The sequence below is a fragment of the Centrocercus urophasianus genome, unplaced genomic scaffold (genome assembly GCF_019232065.1).
Source record: "Centrocercus urophasianus isolate 14NV4802_14NV808 unplaced genomic scaffold, USGS_Curo_1.0 seq_12, whole genome shotgun sequence".
NCBI lineage: Eukaryota > Metazoa > Chordata > Aves > Galliformes > Phasianidae > Centrocercus > Centrocercus urophasianus.
The window spans coordinates 41507441-41531477 of record NW_024884364.1 but is presented as its reverse complement, the minus strand read 5'-3'; the positions used below and the strand labels follow the sequence as shown (position 1 = coordinate 41531477).

Here is a 24037-nt window from a genome sequence, read left to right as displayed (position 1 = left end):
CAAATAGAAATCTGAAGAGCAGTGAGCATCCTCACATGGTAGATAGAAAAACACAGTGTTCAGAGTTTTGCATCACAGTGTATTTATTACAGTCACCTAAACACATTTGAGACTGTGGCACTCAGTTCAAAGATTGAAGCCTATTCTGCCCAGCAGTAAAGTTCAGATCAAAATAAAAACTGTTCCTAGTGGTTTCTACACTGCACAAATGTTCACAGTGAGATATTTTTATTTTATACCACATTTGCTTTGGTAGTTTATTCTCAGCTAACATTAAGAAGCATAGCTAGCATCATTTCAAGTTGGAAAACAATGCTATCTCTTACATAAAAAAAAATCTGCTAATGTTAGTTAAGATACAATCTGACAACTTGTGCAATTGGATTTCCCATAATATTTTAAAAGACAAACATCTCAAGTTTCACTTCCTCAGGAAATGCGGTCATCTCTTGCTATACTCAAAACCATTGTAACTTTGACCCCAACAGAAACCCCAATGGACGTGCCTGACAACAGAACAGAAGTCCCAGGGAGGAGAATGAAATTCCCACGCATTTTATGAAACCGGACGGCTGCCTGGTTTGAAATGAACATAGGCTGTGAATGCTCAGGACAGCAGCCAGAAACCCAGTGCTGCACATTCTGCTCTGCTGCTGGTTGGCAAGCCAATGACTCAGCACACACGTCACGTCAGCCTGCTGCCTCATTACTGAGTCACACCAGTGGTGGCACGGGGCACGCCAGAGGTCCAGGTTACCATCACCAAGGTGAAGTCAGGAGGCCGCTTCAACCGCTCCTCTCAGACTGGCTGCCCATGGGAGCTGCTGTTGCAGACACACACAGATGACCCACGTACACACAGATAGGTTACGTTTTGTTTTCCTGCTCGCAGAACACTTGAGCTTGGGCTGAAGTACTTCATATTTTAAGGCAGCCATAAAGCTGTATTTAGTTACAAAATACAAAAATACACCTTTCCACTGTTGGAGGCTGTTCCAAACCTATGCAATGATGCCACTGAGTAATTACACAACTGCTTAACAGTGTGTTCTAGATCTCTCCTTACGAAACAGCCAAAACCTCTGTACCACCTTAGAGAAGAAATAAAGCAGCAGGTAGTTATTATCATTACTTCTCATATTAGTTGTTAGTTACGCCTGAATGCTGCGAGGCAGGGAAAACTGGTATAATTCTGGGCAGAGGCAATCTAGCCTGTAGGCTACAATGTTCAGGACTGAACTTCACCACGAAAAAATTTTGTCTGAAAAAAAAAAAAAGAAAATAAATTACTGTGTTTTTAAAAATAAAACCTTTTGATTTTGCCGTTTTATTGGAAAACACAAATGAAATTTTATTACGGTTTTCCAACACTGTTTATTCATAATTAAAAATATATGGTGTTACTTAGATTAAAAACAGTCCTGTGGATTTTAAACATGACCACACTAGGTCTACAAATGGGAAAAGTAATTTCTCAATGAAGAAGAGAAGGCTTCAACACAAAAAAGACTTGCATACAGACAAGTCTATGCTGTCAAGCAGAGAGCAGCAGATGCAGCCCTGGGTAAGAGAAGCATAGTCACATCAATGCCTCTAATGCTGAAAACTGAGAAGCAAGTTTAAAGGTAGGAATACAAAGTGTAAAGAGAAGTACCTAAATGAGTTTTATACATCAAAGCATAGCACCTTTCAGAATACTGCAGGTATTTTTGCATAGATGTAATGCTAGCTGCTCTAACCATACTTACCTCATCAATTTTCAGCAACTCTTTTTTGGATGTTCCCTTCTCTGAAGAGGAAGCATAAACCTGGATAGAAAGCAAGCTCAGGCTTACTGGGGTGGCCCCCAGCCGAATTACCTATAAACATTAGGGGAAGACAAACATATCTGTAAGTTCAAACAGAATGCAAACATGTTTGAACACCCACCCATGTAGGTTATATACATGGCCCAGTAGATGATAAACAACAAATTAACATGGAAGTCAGAGGAGAGGGGGAAGTCAGCAGTGCAGCACCTAATGCTGTCAGGCACCTATATGAGAACATCTTGAATATTAGGATGGTATTTAGAAAAGCCTAACACTAAAGGAGACAGTAGCTATAAAAGCTTTCATCTCACAAAAGGTCTTCCATTTTCTCCCACATTTGTCAACCTTGCCAGTATAAATTCTAAGAATATGATATTCATATTTTAGCTTTATGAGTGTCCATAGCACCATTATTTTTTATTTTGCAGTCAGTACTAAAGAATACAGCCTTTTCTTTCTAGTTGTTGAAGGCATCAGATCAATCACCAATTTCTAACAATTTTAGGAATGACAGAATGCCTCGGACTGGAAGGAATCTCAAAGCCCACCCAGCCCCAACCCCTGCCATGAGCAGGGCTGCCCCCCACCAGCTCAGGCTGCCCCGGTCCTCATCCAACCTGGCCTTGAGCGCCTCCCTCCAGGGATGGGGCACCACAGCTTCTCTGGTGAAGCACAGGTTGCCCCACAGAAGTGGTGAATGCCCCATATCCCTGGAGACACTCAAGGTCAGGCTGGATTGGGCTCTGAGCACTTTGATCTAGCTTTTGATGTCCCTGTTCATTGCAGTGGAGTTGGACTAGATGACCTTTAAGGGTCCCTTCCAACTCAAATGATTCTTTGATTCCCAGAGAAAATTTCCCCCAACATTTAACCTAAATCTCCCCTCGTTTAGCTTAAAACCATACCTCCTTGTCCTATCACTATCTAGGCCACAGTGAGGTCTCCCTCGAGCCTTCTCTCCAGCTCTCTCAGCCTGCCTTTGTAGGAGAGATGTGACCGAGTTTAAATACCTCAGATTCAAGCCTCACAACACAACCATCTCAATGAAGGTGAATGTAATTCTTCTTATATTCTTGACCTACACCATTTCTTTACAGAAGAGAGCACTTTAACAAAAAAAAAAAAAAAAAAAAAAAAGTATTGGCTGTGTAATGAAGCAAGCATGTGCATTTTCCAGCAAACACATCTCCTTATTAACAACAATGCTTTACTCAATAAATGCAGTTCAACAGGAAACCTTTCAGTGTCTCATGCTCTCATTCCTGCTCGATAGGCCTGTGCTTTGGTTGTGCAGCAGTTACAGCCAGGCCTAGCTCTGCCCACAGCACCCATTCCCAGCAGTCTTGCTTTGATGGCAGACACCTCCTATCATGAGGCAACCAACCCGGCCCATTTAGCCACAGGTCAGTCCTGCACGGGTGGAAAGCTTCATGCGGGGTCACCAAGTTGAGGCTACTCATGAACATATTTGTGCTGACAAGCACCAGAGGGCCGTGCAGTCTGAGAAGGGAGGGTGAAGAAGGAGAGGGCAGCACAAGAACCAGGTCATAGGATCGCTTTTCAGAAAAAAACATGAGGGATCTGATGGATCAAAAGGTATGGAAAAACTTACTTAAAAGTGAAGTTTTTCTGTATTTGTATTTACAGACACGTTATTACAGCACTATAATGGAACACCACAAAGACTGGGTCAGCTCTGTTCAGAGCCAAGGAAAGACGGGAGCAATCTGCAGCATTGATGCTTAGAGACTTTTCATGTACTCCCATTAGCCAAGATGCACAAACACCACTAACCATTCATAATTGCAGAATATATTTCCTCATTCTCGCCTTTTTTCACTGCAAAGCTGTTCTCTCACTGAAAAGGCAAAGATTTAAGATGCATTTTCATTCAGAGAAATACGCTTTCAGTAAAATATCACTTCCTGTGATTTTTCAAATGCTTAAGAATAAAACACATGGCTAGAAAAGATATCAAGACACCCATCCACTTTTACCAAAGTAATTTCAAACTAAAAGACAACTTCAAGGAAAGGCATAGAGACAAGTATCTAAAGTTTAATTCCCAAATATGGCAAAAGTTTGTTATATGAAATAAACACGTGCACATTTTTCACGTAATGTTTCCACAAGTGTTTACTGTATAAAGTAACAACGAAACCGAGCAACATCACAGAATAATACCAAAATTAATAGCATAATTTGTTTCATTATGATAAACAAATCCAGACTGCTGCATTACACAGTAGGCAAGGTTCTCCTGCTTCAAATACTACTTATGTTCTAGACGTCACCAGCAGAAGTAACAAGTCCAAAATGCTTCAGTGCACTTCAGTTTTCCATACAAGTCTGATGCAAGCCGTGGAGCATAAGGATGGAACAATCCTGGTTTCCTCAAAGAGACCAAACCGACCACACAGCTACTCAAACAGAAAACAACTGCTGCTCATAATCATAAGATAGAAGTGCTGGAAGTCTTTGACGGTTTCATATTTACATGTTAACATTAGAAGTCTGAGATCAAACTCTCCTTAATGCACTGTCTAAGCTACACAGCAATGGCCTTCCATACTGACTATGTTCCCAGGATAGACATAACCAGTAATCAAGTACCATATATACATACAAGCACAATAAATCTCGTATTCACCATTGTGAGAGATGAGTAGTTCTGCCTCAAGCTTCCAAAGCCTACATTTGGACTTCACATCTTAGCTCCATATTAACCATGTATTATCAAACCAACTGGATTAGTATCACATTTTTGGAGAGCTGCGCCCTCAGTTTGCCTGTCTTACAGCTGTTCAGTTGATACCAAAAAAGTACAATAGGCTCTGTCTGGGTGCTCTGCAGGGCTCTGCATTTACTTTAATGAAAAAAAAAACCATGTTTCTGACTGAAGAAATAAACATTATCTGAAGACACCAGAACACGCCTAAGTAAATTATATCTAAAAATCCAAGTGGAAAATGCAATCGCATTTCAAAGAAACAGGATATCTCAAGGTGGAAGGGACCCACAGTGATCATAGAAACACAGAACAGCTTAGGTTGGAAGGGACCCCAAGGATCATGCATCTCCAACCCCCCTGCCACATGCAGGGCCACCAACCTCCACATTCAGTACTAAACCAGGGTGCCCAGGGCCCCGTCCAATCTGGTCTTGAACATCTCCAGGGACAGGGCAGCCTCCTGGCTCCATACTGCCCTCCTCCGAGTTCTTAACCACAAAACGCCAATAGGAGGAATAAATCGCATATTAGTTCTCAAAACAAGTGATGGAAGATGAGCTAAAAGATTAAAGAGAAGTCGTGCCATATTTTTCCTCACATCTATAGCTTTGCATTTTACTTGTCATCATTATTATCAACTTGTCAAAGCCGGGGAAGAATATAACAGAACGATTCCTCCACTATACCTTCTGGGAAGGCTGATATTTGCCCTACCATATGAAGTTACTACACAGAATCGCGGAATCTCAGAATCCTTAGGACTGGAAACGACAAACGCATCTAGTCCAACCTGCCCGCACCCCGCCCACTAACTACGTCCCTTACTGCCACATCTACACGGTTCTCGGCCACTACCACCACCACCACAGACAGCGACATCGCCGCTCCGGGCAGCCTGCCCCAAAGCAGCAGAGCAGTAGCAGGGACAGCAGTCATAAATAACGTGTGCACACCCGTTATCAGCCCGCAGCGCCGAGCTCCGCACCCGCCCCGGTGCTCGGCACCGCTCCAAGGGCGCCCCCTGCCGGTCTCACCGCGCTGCGCCGCCCGCCTCGAGGATTCCCACGCCTCCCGCCCGTCCACAGCCACGCCAGCTCCTCGACACTACGAGGTTCCCTTTGGGGCTGGGGCGGCCGCAGGGAGGGCTGGCAGGAAATGCGGGGCCGAGCCGAGGAGAGAGGCTGAGTGGGGATGGGCAGCCGCGGGCGGACCGCGCTAAGCAGTGACGGCCACCAACAGCTCCCTCACCTTGAGCATGGTGCCGCCCGGCTACTGCTGCCCCCGCCAGTCGCAGTTATGACGTAAAACAGCGCGTCGTCGCGTTGTGATGACGTCGATCAGCGCGCCGCTACAGCCACCAGTGAGCGACCGTTGGGGGCTTACGTCACTGCCTGCGCACGGCTCTGTCCCAAAGCGCATGCGCAGATCCGCAGCCAGCACATCATGGGCAGGGCAGCCGGTAGCGCCTGCGCAGCGGCTGGAAGGAGGAAGACGGGAGTGGCTGAGAAATGGCGCCTTGAATGGTTGTTGCCACTGCGTGCCTCAAAGACAGTCATCCAGACTTATTCAGCCCATTACGCCTACACTGCTTGGTTTCTCATTCAGCTGTAACTGGAATAATAAATACTAAATTCCTTTCAACTAAGATAAACCAAAACAATGCTACGGTCTGATTTAAATAATGGGAAATCTCTTCCCATGTTATCAGTTCATGAGCTGTGTTCTTTGCTTCTAAAGATTTGCTGGTCAGGAGTTTCCACTTTCTACCACTTTTAAGATTTCTCACACCGCTCAAGGCCAAGGCAGCAATAGTGGACAAAGAAAAATGAGTCAATCAAATGAGATGATTTAGTTCATGTGTCACCATTTTCTGATCAGTTACTAGGATCTCAGTACTCGTTATTTTTAACACTTTGGGAGATACTTATTCTCCTGCTTAATCGTGCTCACATAGTAACACAATCAAATGCAAAAAAAGCTTCATGCTTTCACAGAATACTGTTAATTTTTAGCTAGCAATGGAAAACCCTCTTTAATACAGAAAGGTGTTTTAGAGCATTTGTCTGTATTCTTTGTCATGTACAGAATAATTGCCATGTACAGCAAATGCAAGTGCAAACAGCTGTGCCATACATTTACTATTGCAGTTCTGTTGTGAAGCCGTGCTGCCACGACTTGGTATGAAGGGAAGACTGGCTGCTTAACTTCTAAGATCCGAGTGGAACCTTTGCTGCCCAGGCATGGTGTGAACGTGAGCACCACCAGAGGGTGTTATGAGAACCTGTGTTCTGCTTTGAAATGAGCTCTATGATCTATCCAGCCCTTTTTCCTGGGACTGGGGAGAAGCCAACGTGAGGTGGGGATTGGCCTCTTCTCCAGGTAACTACTGATAGAATTAGAGGTAACGGGTTTAAGTTATGCCAGGAGAGTTGCAGCTTGGAGATTAGGAAACAGAAAGAGTGGTGAAGCATTGGATTAGGCTGCCCAGTGAGGTGGTGGAGTCCCTGGAGGTGTTCAAGAAACGTGTAGATGTGGCACTGAGGGACAGGTTTAATAGGCACGGTGGGGATGTGTCGAGAACTGGACTAGGTGATCTTAGAGGTCTTTTCCAACTGTATTGACTCTATGATTCTACACTTCTAATTTAGACACACTAATAAGAAATTGGAGAAGATAATACTGATAAATAATATTCATTATTTTTTTCAAGTCCAAAAATTACAGTAATTTAAAATATTTAGTATTGCTTTTAGAACATGAAGATAATCAGTCCTGCAGAAAATATAAAAAAGAATTAATACCTAGAAGATAAAGCACCCAAAGAATACAGTAGTAAATGTTAATCAGGAAGCATTTTATGGAAAGACAGATGAGCCATGTACCTCTCACAGTCGTAAATATTCTTTGTGATTACGGTTTTCTTTGTTCCCTCCTAGAGAAGGTTCCTGTATTTGTTTATTGCAGTCTATTTATAGACTTAATGGAACCAGGTGAAGCAAGAATAAATATTTTCCTGATGAATGGGGATGTTTAAACCTCATATAATACAACCGGACAACGCTTCTCAATGTGCTGATTGTAAAAATAGCACAATCCTCATTTGCTGATAGATTCAACTGTTGTCAGGAGCCATTGTCAGAGGTGAAGGAAGAAGACTGCAGGTTGTATCTGCCTTTTTTTTTTAAAGCTTTGTCATATTTTTCTGTTGTATTTTACAGTCAGTGGGGGATGGTTACAAGTTAATGAGATATTGGAAGTATTTCAAACAAGTGGTACGAGTTTCAGTATCAAAACTAATAACAGGTATTGATTACAGGTAACAGGTATTGCTGCAGTGAAAGATGACATGCATGTAAGAAATGTTTTGACATCTACATTACAGGTTTGGTTATAAACATTCCCTCTTTAACAAGACTTGTATCTAAAATGCTAGTTGATGTTTAGTTGCATCTAAATGACCTCTGATTAAAGAATACTAATGGGCCTCTTTCACCATTGAATTGTACTTGTGCAGTCAGCTATACATGTGGGAAACAAGCCATCAGAGTATGGCAAACATTTCTGGAAAAGTGGTTTCCAGTATTCTTCGGCAGGTTTGTGAGCGTGCAGAGTGAATGGGCAGTTTGCAAATCAGGCACATTTTTTTTAATGTATTTTATTCATCAGCTGTATATATGTTACAAATACATATTTTTGTGATTGACTTATATGCAGTGACTACACAGCAATTATTGATAGATACATAAATACATAAAGAACAAAGAGTTGTTTTACAAAAACTTATGATGCACATGATTTTATCAGCTCTAGTATTGAATGCACTTTTTGTTTCACGTGGAAGTTTATCTATTAAGTGACTGATATGACTGATTGACAAGAATGGGAAAACCTTTATAGAGAAGACCAATAAAAATGCATTTGTTTTCATGTATGTATACTGTTCTTTGCATTATATCAGTAATCTGGATGAAAGCCCTGTATATTTTCATGGCAGAAATAACTGCCAGAGAAGGGTGCCTGCAAAATTTCTCCAGGACAGTGATAACATGTGACATAATGGATTGTGCACAGTCCAAACCACTGTCAGACAGGCTTCCAAAGAAACTGAAGTTTCTGCAGCAGAGGCTACAGAATAAAGGTCTTTGACTCGATCAGCTCACGGCTGTTTCTAGTGTTAGGTAAGAACCTATACCAAGCTAGAGTTTAATTTCACATTTCACATTTCACCTTTCCCTGTCCTTGGTAAATAGCTTTTCTAAATACTTGTGAAATAAATGTTTTGTTTAGAAAGCTACAGCTCAGAGAATACTGGAGATGTTGATACAGCTCATAAACTGTGCCAGTCCAGGCAGAAATATAATTTAAGAAACTCATCTTTTACCTTCCAGTCTGATCCTTTTTAATGCCATATTAGATTGTTATTTACAGCTGTTTTTTTTTTCAGTAAGATAGGAGCAATTCTTTACCAGCAGCACAACAGGTATTTATTTGGCACGCATTAAGAGGTATGGTAGAAAAAAATGGATTTGTTGCACATTCTTGTTAAAATCTGAGCTTGTAACATCTACTTATTAAATATCAGTGCAATTAGCTAGTGACACTGATCAATGGAAAACATTACGAACTGAAAAGCTAGCTTATTTTGGTGTTCTCCTACATGATAAATCTTGCAAATTTTTTATAACAAATTTTTCCATGCACCTTTTCTTCTCTAAAATGAAATTTGTAATGCCATGGCTTGTCACTACTGTTTTGCCTGCCTGTTTAAAACTAACTCCTAAAATCTTTGTAAAGCACTCTGCTTTTCTGCCTCCTACCGCACTTTTATATGTTTTAACTTAAAGGAATACTGTTCGGCACATCTCTTTTCCTTCAAAGTTACTTTCAAAGTATGTTGTTAAATATACAACTGTAAGGGCTCCTGAACTGAAAGTGGCTGTATGTTTTGGTGGGCTTTCTAAATATTCTGCACAAAACACAGATGTGACACATCAAGTATACAGCTTTGCCACACAGGTCTCCAAAACATACAGTCGGTTTTTTACGTTCATGTGAATTTTAGCACAGTTGTTCCAAACAGCCAATTCAACTCTCTTTCACAGAGTGCAGTGAAAGTAGTGCAGTTTGGATACTCATAAGCATCCTATTTAATTCTGTATTACTCATTCCCCAGTTTGAAAAACAAAACAAAAAATGTTTATTATTTCTGTGTTTAATAATATTTTTTTCTTTAATCTGGAGTTAAGCTTACCTTGAGCTTTTGCTTCTCATTCTTAAACGTGAGTATTTCTTAAAGCATTCTGAATTTAATGCTTCTCAGAGTTGCTGTTTTGGAATCTACAAGGTTTGTAGCAATATGTTGAATAACTAAACTGAAAACTAAGGACAGATGCCATTGCAGATTTCTTCATGCTTTCCCACTGACCTACCTTTAGCTGCATCGGAGGCACTTCTGCATTTTAGCACATGCTGTCATCAACTTTGTCACGTTCTAAGAGCTTCCAAAACATACTTGGTGCTGTCTAAATCCTGAGAGGTGACAGGTAAAACAGACAAATGTATCCTGCAAAAAAAGTGTAGTTCAATTGAGTTGAGTTTCACTGTTGATAGCATCACGGTTAAACACTGCAGTGTTCCTTCCATAATCCAGATCCAGATTTCTTACTGCAGCTCGAGTTCTACATTTTGAATTACACCATCCCAGCAATGATGAACAATTCTTCTGCTAACAAGTTGCTGAAACTACCAGCAGAGATGTCAGCTAAAAGATGCACAGTTGTAGCACTACTAGTAGCAGTGAGAACATAAACTAACAGACATTTTTTGATGCTTCTTAGCACTCATCACAACAAAATCCAACTATTCAAAATTTAATTGCATCTCAAATTTCTATTGAGCTGATTACATTTAGGATATTAACTGCAGCTAGAATGTAAAATGTCATGCAGCAGTTACGAATTTCTAAGATTTTAACTGCAATCTTTTCATCTTCATAAAAAAGTTATTTTCACAGTACTGATGAATTTCTTAGCAGGAAAATGTATTTATTTATCTTCATATTTATTGGCAAATGAGGTATTAACTTCAGTATCTGTGTATATAAAATGTAGCTACACAAAATGTAGCACTTTATTTACCCAAATACCAATTGTATTGTAATGCTTCTAACAGTAGCCACACACACTTCTAACAGTGAGAATCCATGGGACTTACCCATTCACACCTACAAAGGAAACTGCTGGAGAAGGGAACCACTACATGCTGTGCTGCATCTTGCATGGTACAGGTTAGCTGCAAATATGAAAATATGGCTTCTCACACCTGTTTAACAAGTTTAGCAGAACAGACAGATTAATTGTAACTACAAAAAATAAAACAAAATCCAACTGTACTGCCAAGCTGGCATAAAACTGGAATGTATGCAATTATCACACTTGCTTAGGAGCAGAACTCGGAAGTACAGTTGGTTATTTGGGTGTCACAAAACTTGTATGGAGATTTCTCTGGCTGGAGGATTTAGTTATTGAACTTAGCAGAGTTAAGCCTTACTCCTCTTGGTTTCAGAAAACAGTACTTAGTCAAAATCCAGTTGTCTCAGAAATCAGCTAAAATTTTCTGATATTCTTAGTAATAATTGGATCAGCTCCCAGCATTAAGAACATGAATATTCATTAAAATAGAAGCTGTAGTTCAGTTAATGATAATAATGTTTTTTTCCTGACTGAACAGTTCCTTTCAGTGCTTTGGATAATTGAGGAGAAACAGCAAAGGTAAACTATTACTTAACAGTAAGACTTTCAGGTTGCAATAATGTACTAAAAATCAAGGGGCAATGTTTTGCACTGTAAAATGTCTTAATTTTTAATGCTTTTGGTTTGTTGTATTAAAAATTACCACTGGAAGTTACAGTAATTTCTTGATATTAAGTTGCCATCCTTGTGAGGTTAGAAATCCAAGGGGAACAACCTGTAAGGGCCAGAGCCAGAAGAGATGTTACAAGGCAAATCTCACAGAACATCCACAGCTGGTCAAGAACAAACCATTGATTATGACTCCATCTTGGGAATAAATCAGCCAGCAGGGCTTTCTGAGAGGTGCAAAAAGTTAGCAATCCCTTGCTTTCCAGGAGTGAAAATGAAGGCTATTACTACAGCAATATGGAAGAAAGTGCTTAAGCCATCCATTGTATTGACTCCAGTGTCACCACCACAAATGCAAATGCATTTTGATGACTTGAGCAATCTGAGAAGGTAAACAGGAGAGGAATATACTGACCACCCTGCAATTCCTCCCTTCAGATTTAACCACACAGAAGCACATGGGTGAAATATTTGGTTTCAGCTCACATCATACAGTTCTTTTGAGAAAAAAGGTATGGTAAACTTAGAAAGTCTCAAATAGCTAGGAACACACCCATCACATGCACATTTGACTTCAGGAGATAAAAGATTGTCACACAGAATAAAGAATGATACGATCGGTTTAACTCAAACTTGTGAGATGAGCTACGTGACAAAGAGCAGTAAATGAAGCAATACTTAGACCATGCCCAAAGATATGCAGAAAGAGGGTGTGGGAAAGAAAGCTGGCAGTTTATGTCAAAGATGTATCTATCTCATAAAATTAAATAGTGCAATAAAAAGGTTCACAATTGAAGCCGTTTATCTCATTAGAAAAATAGTATTTTTTATTCAGAGGTATTTTCTGAACATTTATCCTTACGAGAACTGTTACCATGGGTGACATCAGCCTGAGACATAATGCTGACATTCCTGTGGATGGAAGACTAAAGAGTCACTGGGTACTTAAACAGATCAGGATGAGGTTTATTTTTACAAAGCACCTGTCAGTGCAACTAAATGGACAAATGTAGAAGTGAAAAACATTAATGAGAACAAGAAATTACTCATATTCCCCTTACGCTTCTTGAACAAGCAAAAGCTTTTCATGTGCCAAGAAAATAACATTGGACAAGAAGGTACTCTGGTGAAAAGATGACACAATAAATAAGATTTGATGGGTTAATGGCTGGGGGCAGGTAGGGGATACCTCAACAAGTATGTTATGAACCCCAAAACAAATACAGAATCAGAATTACGAAATGGTCCGGGTTGGAAGGGACCTCAGGGATCATGAATCTTCAACCCCTCTCACCACAGGCAGGGCCACCAACCTCTGCATTCAATACTAAACCAGGCTGCCCAGGGCCCCCATCCAATCTTGCCTTGAACACTTCAGGGATGGGGCATCCACAACTTCTGTGGGCAGCCTGTTCAGAATCTGTGTAACCCAAAGCAATCAACAGTTTTCAAAATTATTAAGCTTACAGAATTAAAAAAAACCAACAACAAAAAACCCAACAATTTGCAGCAAATGGGGAACATCTGTCAAAAGGAAGAATTTCACGTCAACAAGGGTGTATAATTAACAACAACAACAAAAATTAACTGAAAATTACCTTTGCCAAACTAGTTACATGTCATACAATCAGCTGAATGCGAGAGTGAAATATTGCCAAAAAATAAGGCAACATAATCCAAAACAGTGAATAATTTGATAAGAGGAACTTTGAGCCAGTGAATCGGAGAGCTCTCTTTAGAGAAACAATGGATGCATTATATGATCAACAAAGGAGGTGCTAACAAGGAAAAGTTGGCCAGCATCATGGCAGAAAGGTATTGTCAAAAACATGACCTGGCTCACAAAGGAAGGAAGCAAAAAAGACAAACAAAATTAAATAAATACATGTACAACATGGAATGATTGCCATCTTCTTCTCTTCCACTGTATCAGCCCACAACATTTGGTCTCCTTTCCAATGAAAAATAGGGAACATCGCAAATAAGAGAAGCCCCTTCTCTTGTGATGCATTCCACTGCTGCACCGTTCCCTCATTAAACAGCACTAAGCGTAGCATCAAGTTCAGTCAGCAAAGCAGGAGGGAAAAATGATTTCATGCAAATAAAGTCTTAAATCATCCTATGCACTGAAACAATATTAAAACACTGTTTTAGAACTCAAGATTAAAGAGAGAGAAAAAAAAAAGAGACGACCAGAGTTCCTTTCAAACATTTTTCATGGCAGATTTTTAAACCAGGGTCTTTGACAGATAGAGCCGTTGAAGAACAGACAGTGGCAGAAAAAAAATCGTGGCAGAGGACTGACAGGGAAGATTTTTCAAGCAGTCTCATGAAGGCAAGTCAAGACCACAGTCTCTCTCTCTCCTATTTTACCTCACCCCTTCCCTTCTTGGTAATGGATGTTGTCCTGATCTGAGGCATTAATCCTGACATGAATGCTTCATTATGGAAAACTTAAAAGATTATGATTTAGGCTTCTGGCACTTTGAGGCCCAAGTGTGTAAATGCATGTTATTTCAGAGCCTCTGATTCTATGCATTTGATAGATTTGATGGAACCATCTTTCTCCCAGCTCCGACTAACACCAAAGGCTGGCATCAGTTCTCATTTTTTGTTGTTTCAAAGTATGCCTTCATGCTAGGTTACAAATGTAACCATTAAGTCATGGAACCTAGGTTCAAGCTTGAAATACAGAGGGTACGATTGAATGTACTAGGCAATTAACACTGGGAAGATTGTAAAATATAGCTAAAGACACAAGAGTGATGCTATATAAGGACATCCAACTTTTCTTGTTACTATGACATTGGCTATCCTTAACACAGCACTATGAATGATAGCAACACAAGACATTTTTAAAGATTTGTTTAGCTTAGTAATCTCTGAAGTCCTGAAATCCAGGCACGCTGCACTAAATATTACAAAGTATACAGCAGAGTGTTTAAAGCTTAAAAATATTTTATTTACACTTCTCTTTATACACATTTTTATACAACTTTTTTTTCAGTTTAAAAACTGAACAGAGCACAAATGCAAGTCTGAGCATACTGTACCCACAGCTAGGGAAAATTACCTTCTGCCAAAAAGAGACAAGAGAAAAGGCTTTTTAAAACAGTTTAAAAGAGGCAATCGTAAATTTTTTCAGATAAGTATATAGCAGCCCTGATGTAGTCATTAGACAGTTAATCCAAATGTACATATGAGGTCACATATATATTTATATATCTATATAACATTAATTTTATATAGGAAAAGTATTTCCAATTGCTAGACATAAACACAGCAGACTTCGAAAATAACTTTTCCTGTTATCAAATACATTCTTTTCAGTACAAAGAATCTGATATTGTACACTAGAAACAAGTGGGATACTATAGCAGAATTGCATTCTCCAGCATATAATAATATACTTTAAAAAGATCTAAAAAAATAACAATATATAGGGAAAAATATTTAAAATTAAAAAACATAGCTCAATCTTCCCTTCACCTGTTCCCATAACTGATGTAGAAGTTAGGCGGGTTCCACTGAGGTAATAAAAGCCCCCTAAGCACAGCTGCACTACAGTCCTACATAACACTGTATCTCCTAGACTTACAGCAAAGCTTTCTCTACCGGACCCATAAATAAAATCTACCATCTGCAAATAGAAGTGGTTTTCCCCTAGCTACCAACTCAATATTAATCCAAAGGTATCTGACCATGGAAAGCTATTTTAAAAGACTATCTAAATGTTAATTCTAATTTGGGAAAAAAATAAAATAGTAGCGATCTAGTGAAGCTTTGCACAAAGAAGTAGGTTTTTCTGCCACCTGCCACATGACTGCTTTTATAATGTTTGCCTACAGAAAGGGAAAGTCTAAATTGTTTACAAACATCCAAACGTAGAATACAGATGCAAACGTAGTCATTAATATTTATTTTAAGCAGCTTCAAATTGCTTTACAAACATGAAAACCTCAAAATGTTAGCTACAAGACACTGGCAAGCTCTGTTCTAAACGGATTACATGTATCTCTCCACTCTGTTCTCTCCCACATTCCTTCAGTGCACCCTGCCACATGGGACAGACCGTACTGACTGAAGTAACTTCACCAGGTATTTGTTACTAAATGAAGAACAGGCTGGACGTTTTCTTTCATTACCAAACCCCTGTAAGCACTTAGGCACGTGTTTAATCATCTTTGTGCCTTTATGCTTTCTTTTATGTAACTTAGAGCTTTATGAATTCTTTATATTGGACTCTTCACGTGTGTAAAGTCCACATTTGAAGCATTAAAAAGAATGAGGGGCCCAATTCACTACTTTTCTAATGAAAAATACCTTTAAAAGGCAAATGTGATCTACAAATGTGATTGTCTCTATTTCTAAAAAGACCTTGTCATTTACAAAGGTGAAAGAAATTTATTTTTAGGGTAATTTGCATCTCCCTATAATGCTTACCTTCATTTCACGAAAGAACAGACATAATGAGCTAAGCAGTGCTTTTCTTTTCCTTTTTTCATTTGTACCTGCTGAATGTTATCCTTCAGTTCCTGAGCACCAGTGCTTCGTTCTTGACGCAAATATGTACTGTATTATCGGCAGGAAAAAAGGCAGCCCTTGTGTTTGTAAGGCAGGAGGTCTGTAAGAAATAATGGCTGCAAACCTCGGAGACCAGAGAAATATTAAAGTCACAAACCCTTAGAACTAGTATGAACTGCCACACTGCAGAAAGTGGGGCATCCCTATGTTTCAAAGGAGGTAACAAAAGCAGGTTCCAGGTACATGACACACAGCTACTAGCCCCTCTCGCTGGCAGTGCTTTCTGAAAGAGCAGATCCTTAGAAAAACTACATACTGCCTCCCTGCAGTTGAATCAAAGGGGAAAGAATTTCAAAAGGGTTCTTTTCAGCCTAATACCTCCCACTGTGAAACCACTGCCAACACCTCGTGGGGAAAAAATAAGCTATTTTTTTTCCTTACGTAGTAATCTGCAAAGAATTATCTGTTCCATTACAACAGAGATAGCAGCAAGCTGAATGGCAACAGGCAGCGTTCAGCCAACTCACAGAAGCTCTATGCTTTTTATCCATTCTGGCTCATTTGGAAATAAAACTCCTTCCTGGAGTTAGATGCTAAATTAAGAAGTGAAGCCGATAATTTTTTGCTATAAGCGTGAATAAACTAGACTGTAACTCACTATGTCCACCTTTTCTTAAGAAAAGGCAAGTACGCTTGCAATTTTAAAGGAGGTCATATGTTACATTTTAAATATCTAGGCAAGATCAGATTTGCAAGTGTTGCAGGAAGGACGGAGTGGAAATAGACGAAATCCCCCTCAAACTTCCCAATCAAAAATTGCAACTTACCTTCTTCTTGACCAATGAAAGATGCTTTTAAAATCCTCCCTCTTTTACCCAGTTTACTTTTGCTTTTATTTTAACACTTAACAATCAGGAGCTAAAACTTTCAATAAAACAGAAGATACCCCTGTGACACAAAACACAACAATAACTGCCTCACAAGTTCCACTGCAGTGGAAAAGAGAAAAGCCTCAAATTCATGCTTGAAACAATAAAAACATGGTAGAAATGTGAATTAACAAAACAATCTCACATTCCCCTGTGTTACAGCCAGCTTCTTGAAGACAAGACTGCATGGAGGCCCTAACCAACAGTTCAAGCTAGAATTTCACAATTCTGAACAATATCTTTCAGATCTGGACAGCTGAAGATAAACAGGAACTTAAAAGCAGAGCATCTAAAAATAATCTGGTTCTTAATGCTTCAAGTATCAATACACACCAAAGCCTTCACTAGCAGTTGCTTTGCCGACAAAACTCAGAAGTTGCTTAAATACAGACCTGAAACATGAAACACTTCCATCGTTACCAATACTTCTAATTAAGTCTTAAGTAATATCCATTTACTACACTTGAATCATGGAAAACCAGATTCCCAGAACCACATCCATTTCCCAGACAAGCCCTTGTGGTATAATATTGTATGCTACAAGGGCTGCTCCAAAAGTAATGCCTCCTGTTTTATTATGGTGGCCTACAACACCAGAGGTCGATGTTGGTGGTATGGCAGTAGATTCTGAACCTTCCCACCCATATTCCATTCCCTTTTGTTGCTGTGTGACAGATGGCCGCATAGGGACAGCCTGACACAATGATGTCTAACATGGAAGTGCAGGTGAAATAACGGTGTGGAATTTAATTCCTCCATGTGGAAAAAATGGCACCTACTGATGTACAACACTCACAGAATGTTTCTGGAGATCCAAGAGTGGATGTGAGCACAGTGAAGTGGTAGGTGGTGGATTTTAGCAGTGGTGACAGTGACACTGAAGATAAGCCACATTCCAGATGGCTCAACACAGATGTCACACTACAAAATTTATCCACGTGAAGCAGCAGATTGTAATCAGGAAACTGTATAGGATAAGTATCTACTTCATTGTGTCGGAAATAATGTTGAAATATCACAAAGCTTGCGATGAGTGCCAGAAACGCTCACACAGGAACAGAAAGAACACTGTACGAAAGTTTGTCAGGACCTACTGAGGCTGAAAGTGAGTTTCCTCAACTGCACCATTACCAGTGATGAGATGCAGTGTCAGCACTGAGTGACTGAGTCAAAAAGGCAGTTCTTGGAGCAGCAAGATGTGAATTTTCTATCAAAGAAAAAGACAAGACACAGCTCTCAGCAAGTACAGTAATGCCTTTTGGGATAGGAAAGGTGATCTGTCTGGATTTCCTGGAATCTGGACAAACCATCAACTCTGACCCATACATCATGATGCAGACTAAGCTGAAGGCTCCAACTTCCAGAGTCAGGCCAGAGAAGAAGACAACCTTTCTCCTGTCACACAATAACTCCAGGCCCCATACATGTTTGAAGACCATGGATCACACTGCCAATCTTGGCTGGACTGTCCTACCACACCCACTGTGTAGTCTGGATTTGGGGCCTTCTGATTTCCACCTGTTCAAGCTGAAGAAAGATGGACTGCATAGGCAACATTTTCAATGCTGGGGAACAGTGGGTCACCACCAGTGGGAGACACAAATTTTTATATCTGTGGCATGCATGCTCTTGTTCATTACTGTTGAGAATGCATAGCTAATGGTGGCGACTGTGGTGAAAAGTAGTTTTGTAGCTCAGAATTTGCTCTATCAAAGTGTTATTGTGCTCCTTGCATGTGTTGCAGTTTCCATGAATATAAACAGGAGGCATTACTTTCAGAGTGAGCTACATATTATTAAGTTCCCCTGAAGCTTACTCAAGCAGGATTAGATTTTTGCTGCCCCATACATTTATTAAGAAATAAGACTGTGACAAAAAGAGTAAGAATAGTAAAGAAAAAGGTTTTGGTTTTTTTGTGTGCCCTAATACTCTTTGAGATAGATACAGAAGAACCTTCTTACTTGCACACAGCCAGCACCTACTGGAATCAGGTCATCTCTGCACCTACAAAGGACAATGTACGCACAAGTCTCACAGTGGAACTGAGGTTTTAGTGTAAATGAAGTTGGCTTTAAGTTAGACTACTAGGAAAGTAAATGATATTTCTCATTCAGTAAAGACTTGAATTTAAAAGCAACCCTTAGTCTACATGAGAAGGCTGAAAATCAATATTTGATCCAGTCACTACCGGCATAGATAACATTAATACAGCTGTGATGGCATAAATTATCCTTCCTGTTAACTTATAGAAAGAAAATGCTCAGTAAGTCATTTTTAAGAAAAAAAAATCTACTGATCTGATTTAGATTATCCCATCTCAACCCAGAACATAATTACTACAAAGATATCACCAATTATATAGATGAGGAGTTGTATACGTTGTTTTCACTTCTGTTGATGATTTAAAATTCAGTTTAGGTAAGTAGGTGTTATTTTTAACACAGGATATTTTGCAGTGATTTTGGTCCTTCTGCAAGTGCATTCTTCTGAACTCCCTGAGTACTGTACATTCCTCTTCTACAGTGATTGTTAACTAGAAGATGCTGAATAAAGTCGATTTGCAGTGCTGTCTATTAAGTCTACTGCTTAAAGAAAAGCAAAGTAGCATAAGACTTTATAGAAGATGCAAATGCATGTTTCAGTATTTTCTCCCTACACTCCTGAACCAAGTGTAAGCCTTTGAGTTACCCACATTTCTCCTTCAGATTCTATTAGTGATTGTTTTTACAACATTAAAGAAAGTAAGAATTGAATTGTCATTATTTATACCTTGGCAAATCATTCTTACTGATATCTGCAAGTTAACACAATGGAGTTATTAAAAGCCCTCAGGAACAGCACATTTCATTTCAGGCACTATGAGGTCAGTAGCTACAGCCATGAAATTTGTTATTTTTTTTGTAGAAACACAAATGGTAGTAGCCATCCAAACACCTAACTCAAACACAGTAGTTCACAGCAGCAAATAATTTTAAAAAAACCCTACTATTAATAAAAGATTTATCACTTCTATATGAGTACAAGCAAAGCCACTGCTGAGAATACACTATAGTACATCCAGTTCTGAAAATACCTGTGGGTCAAAGCAGTGCTGGTGAGCATTTGCTTACTGACACTTTCCATTTTCATAAAAAACAAGACTGGTAGCACATTCATACATAAAACAAACTCAGGTAAGAAGTATTTAGTTTTTTTTTTAAATAATTTATAAAACAACAAATTATTAAGAGCTCATTACGTAAAGTCAGTATAAGGATTTTAAAGTTACTGAATCAATCAGTATATGCTAAAGATACTTTGATATCAAATGATGCTTCCAGTTACGTAAGAACTTTGACTTACTTAGCTCATTAATGGATAAAACTACACCTTAAATTTAACGGATATGGCTGAATTTGTGCACTGGTTTAAATACAGCTGCATGTAAAAAGGTTGTTTTTTGTTTTTTTTACAATGTATATGCATGTACATACTTTACTTACCAACAAACATAATGCAGACAACAGAAGGCAGCACAGAAATAGTGTTTTAAATAATAATATTTTTAAAAAGTTAAAGTTTTTTCAATTCAGTAGAAAACGTGTAATTCACATTTTGGCAGACTTACCAGTACTAATATACAAAACTTGGAAAAAAAACACATGCAAAGAGACTGAGGTTATACTTAACAGCATTTAAGGGAAAACAGAAACACCTCGCAGATGTGAGAGTACTTTGCAATTAATGGGAAGAGCATCCAAACACAACATAAAATGCAAAAATGGTTTTAGCTTTGTTCTTTTAAACTTAGTTGTATCCTACTACAGCTTATGAGTTCTACTTCGATGCTCAATAAAAAAAGAGAATCAGGTCTTTCTTCCTTCCACAAATGTTTTGTTAAATTCAATTGATTTGAGAAGAAATCTGGTACCGTGGCCACAGGAAAACAAACAAAAAAACAAAAAAGTCAAACAAGTATGGACATGAAATGCTATCAAAAGAATAAGCACACCCCAAAGATATATTTTCTTTCCCCTGTTTACAACTGCATTTGTTGAAACAAAACAAAAACAAATCCCACAACTTTTACAGTATCAGACCAACTATTGGCTTTTCTAACAAACTTGGTAAGTATTCTCCCTGTAAATCCTGTTTCTCTTAAGCATTTAGCAGTTGTCCTTACACACAACATGCTAATGTCTCTGAAGGAATTCAACTAGATTGTATGTTAGCTGCTCCAAAAGTAATGCCTCCTATTGTATTATGTTGGCTCACAATGTCAGAGGCAGATGGCGGTGGCATAGCAGTAGAAGTTGAACTTTCCCTCCAATAGTCCACTACATTTTGTCGCCATGTGACAGATGACAGCAGACGGGCAGTCTGGGGAAGTGGGTGTGAAGTGTGTGTGACTGAAATTCCTCCAATAAAACAGGAAACAATTGCACCCACTGACATTCACTGACACATGCTGAACGTTTCTGGAGATCAACAGTGGATGTGAGCACAGTGAGGCAGCGGGTGGTGCATTTCAGCAGTGGTAAGCGATGTGAAAGACAAGCTATGTTCCAGATGGCTGTGCACAGCTGTCACATCATGAAATGAAGAGTGTCTCGATCAGACCACTTGCGTGAATCAGTGAGTTACGACCAGGAATCCAGTGCAAGGCTGAAAGTGACGGTTTTCTGGATCGCATTACTGATAATGAGATTTGCTGTCAAAATTTTGAGCCAGTGTCAAAACAGCAGTCCACAGAGCATGAATTCCTCACAAAAAGTTCAGGATGCAGCCGTCAGCAGGTAAAATGTGTGCACAGTCTTTTGGGATATGAAGGCGGTGATCCTTCTAGATTTCCTGGAACCCAGATAAACCATCAACTCTGACCGCTCCATCATAGCGCTGATTAAGCTGAAGGCTTAATCCAGAGCCAGGCTGTAAAAGATCAACAAAAAATACTTTATGACCTTTTGGGGTGTGCTTGGTATGTCTCAAACACTTGCAGTGCAAAGCTGTTGCCGTGACAACTAGCTGACAGGTGGGACGTGACATAAACCAAAAAAGAAGAGGGCCTTTCTCCTGTAACATAGTAACTCCATGCCCCACACTAGTTTGAAGACTGTGGATCACACTGCCAATCTAGGCTGGACTGTTCACCACATCCATTGTATTACCTGGATTTGGCGCCTTCTGATTTCCATTTGTTTGAGCCGACGGAAGACAGACTGCATGGACAACATTTTCCTATGAACTATGCCATCAAAGCAGCCATAGAACAATGGGTCAACTCCGCTGGTACAGGTTTTCACAAGCACAGCATGCCAGGCTCTTGCTCGTTACAGTCGAGAATGCATAGCCCATGGTGGTGACTATAGTGAAAAATAGCATTTTGCAGCCAAGAACTTGCTCAATCAAGTAATGTTACTGTGCTCTTTGTGTATGTCGTAGTTTCCTTGGAAATAAATAGGAGGCATTACTTTCGGAATGATCTACTTTTTTTTTCTGACAAATAAGATTCAGCTTTTCATATTTCACTGAGAGTGTTTATTCTGTTTCAGCTGCAACGTCTAACATGTTCCAAAACATATTCAGGGAAGTGCAAGCTGCAGACCTGTAAGCCATCCAGCTTGCAGGGCATCCTTGGGTATTCATCTTCTTTCCACTTGTTTTCCTCTGGATCAAAGGTGAGAATTGAGTCACTGTAATGACCATTGTAACAGAGGCCTCCAAGAACCATTATCTGTTTGTCCAGAACAGCTACACCATGACCACTCCTACCAATTGGCATAGAAGCCAATATAGTCCACTGATCAGTATCAGGGTCGTAAACCTCTGTAGAGGGACATCCTTGAGATTCAAAGGAAGCCCTGAGGATCACACAGACACCTCCAAAGACATAAAGCTTACCATTGTAAGAAATCATTTTGTGAAAGCATCTTGCATAATTCATTTTGCATTTGTTCTCCCAACAGTTAGTGACCACTTGAGTTCTCCTTGTTCGCTGCTCTACTGTCCCTTCTTTACTGGGATCAAATACACACACTTGCTTAGAAGTTGAAGATGATGTAATTCCACCAGTGATATACAACTTGTTACCCAGCACAGTTCCTTCATGTCCATATTTATTGACTGGATAGGGATCTACAAATTCCCATTTATCTTCAGTAATATCATACCGTTCAGTTGAATAAAAGGTTTCATCCCTGGTTCTCCCAGCCACTGCATAAACGTACCTCCCAATAACTCCAACAGCAAACTCAGAACGCGGGACAGACATGTCTGCCATTCGTAACCAAGTGTTCTGTCTTGGGTCATATCTAAACACTTTGGATGAAGCATGAAACTCACCATCTGGCCCCAGCTCTTCCCCACCTAACAGGAACACAAAGTTATTCACAATGGCAAGGCAGTCTGGTCGTAAAGGTACTTGAGGACCCTCTAGTTCCCACCAGACCCTCGGTTTGTGCAAGAGAAGAATTTTACTGTTTACCATACTGTGTCCTATCATTCCTCTAAACACGGCAGTCTGGGGTTTGGCAGAACGAATTTTGTTCGATTTCATTTCCATCAAAGGCTGCTGGTGAACGCTATGAAAGTAATTCATGGCTTGGTCAACCTCATGTCGCAGCTGCCGGGAGTATCGGTAAAACTCTGATGTTTTTACCTATGAATACATTTAAAAGATATTAAAATTCTGACCAAGAGAAACAATTCAGAAAACCTAAATGGCTATGTGTAATTTAAAAATTATTTTACTTAGTCTAAGTCAGGTGTTCTCAACAGCAATTGCATTCATGTATGAAGGTTTAAGATAACGTACAGTTATTCAAAATCTACAAGGTAGTTTAGTGATTAAAAGCACAGTGGCTAATGTTGTCACTGGAATACTCACACACAAAATTTAAGCAGGGATTACGCACAGGTGAAACGCCCAGGTCCAAAAATCATTATTCCTTCTTCCCAAGAAAGCCTCTTTACACCTTCTGCTTCATTGATGAAATGTCTAAGTTAAAAGCGTACTATTTCCCTGGTTTTTAAAGATATCCTGCACACCCATTCTTATTTACCTAAGTCCACTCTAGACTGACTTCTAATGAAGTCTCACAACAGAGCCCAAGTAGGTATTCCCAAACACTACACTCTGCTCACAGGACTTATTTGTGATGGAAAGGCAAGGTTCAGAATCCCTTCCTTCAGAACACGCAATCA

General features: G+C 39.6%; 2 protein-coding genes across 11 annotated transcripts in view; both read right to left on the bottom strand.

The window, feature by feature from the left end:
• The window catches only part of APOO (apolipoprotein O), a 30118-nt gene extending 24241 nt beyond the window's left edge, over positions 1 to 5877 (bottom strand). For 4 of the 5 annotated variants that reach the window (XM_042810421.1, XM_042810422.1, XM_042810423.1 and 1 more), the window contains exons 1-2: positions 5791 to 5877; positions 1749 to 1859 (exon numbers count right to left, since the gene is read on the bottom strand). In XM_042810421.1, coding sequence (XP_042666355.1) covers positions 1749 to 1859; positions 5791 to 5799 — 120 coding nt within the window. In that variant the 5' untranslated portion in view covers positions 5800 to 5877. Of the gene's footprint in view, positions 1 to 506; positions 571 to 1748; positions 1860 to 5790 lie in introns of those variants that run through there. The other variant, XM_042810425.1, reaches the window with a different exon arrangement.
• Positions 5878 to 7410: 1533 nt separating this feature from the next.
• Positions 7411 to 24037, bottom strand: part of KLHL15 (kelch like family member 15) — a 34247-nt gene continuing 17620 nt past the window's right edge. For 3 of the 6 annotated variants that reach the window (XR_006167277.1, XR_006167278.1, XR_006167279.1), the window contains exons 3-4: positions 10756 to 23492; positions 7413 to 10105 (exon numbers count right to left, since the gene is read on the bottom strand). Coding sequence is in view for 1 of the 6 variants with exons in the window: in XM_042809632.1 (XP_042665566.1) it covers positions 22383 to 23492 (1110 nt within the window). In the remaining 5 variants the exon portion in view is untranslated. Of the gene's footprint in view, positions 23493 to 24037 lie in introns of all 6 variants that reach the window. The other 3 variants (XR_006167281.1, XR_006167280.1, XM_042809632.1) reach the window with 3 other exon arrangements.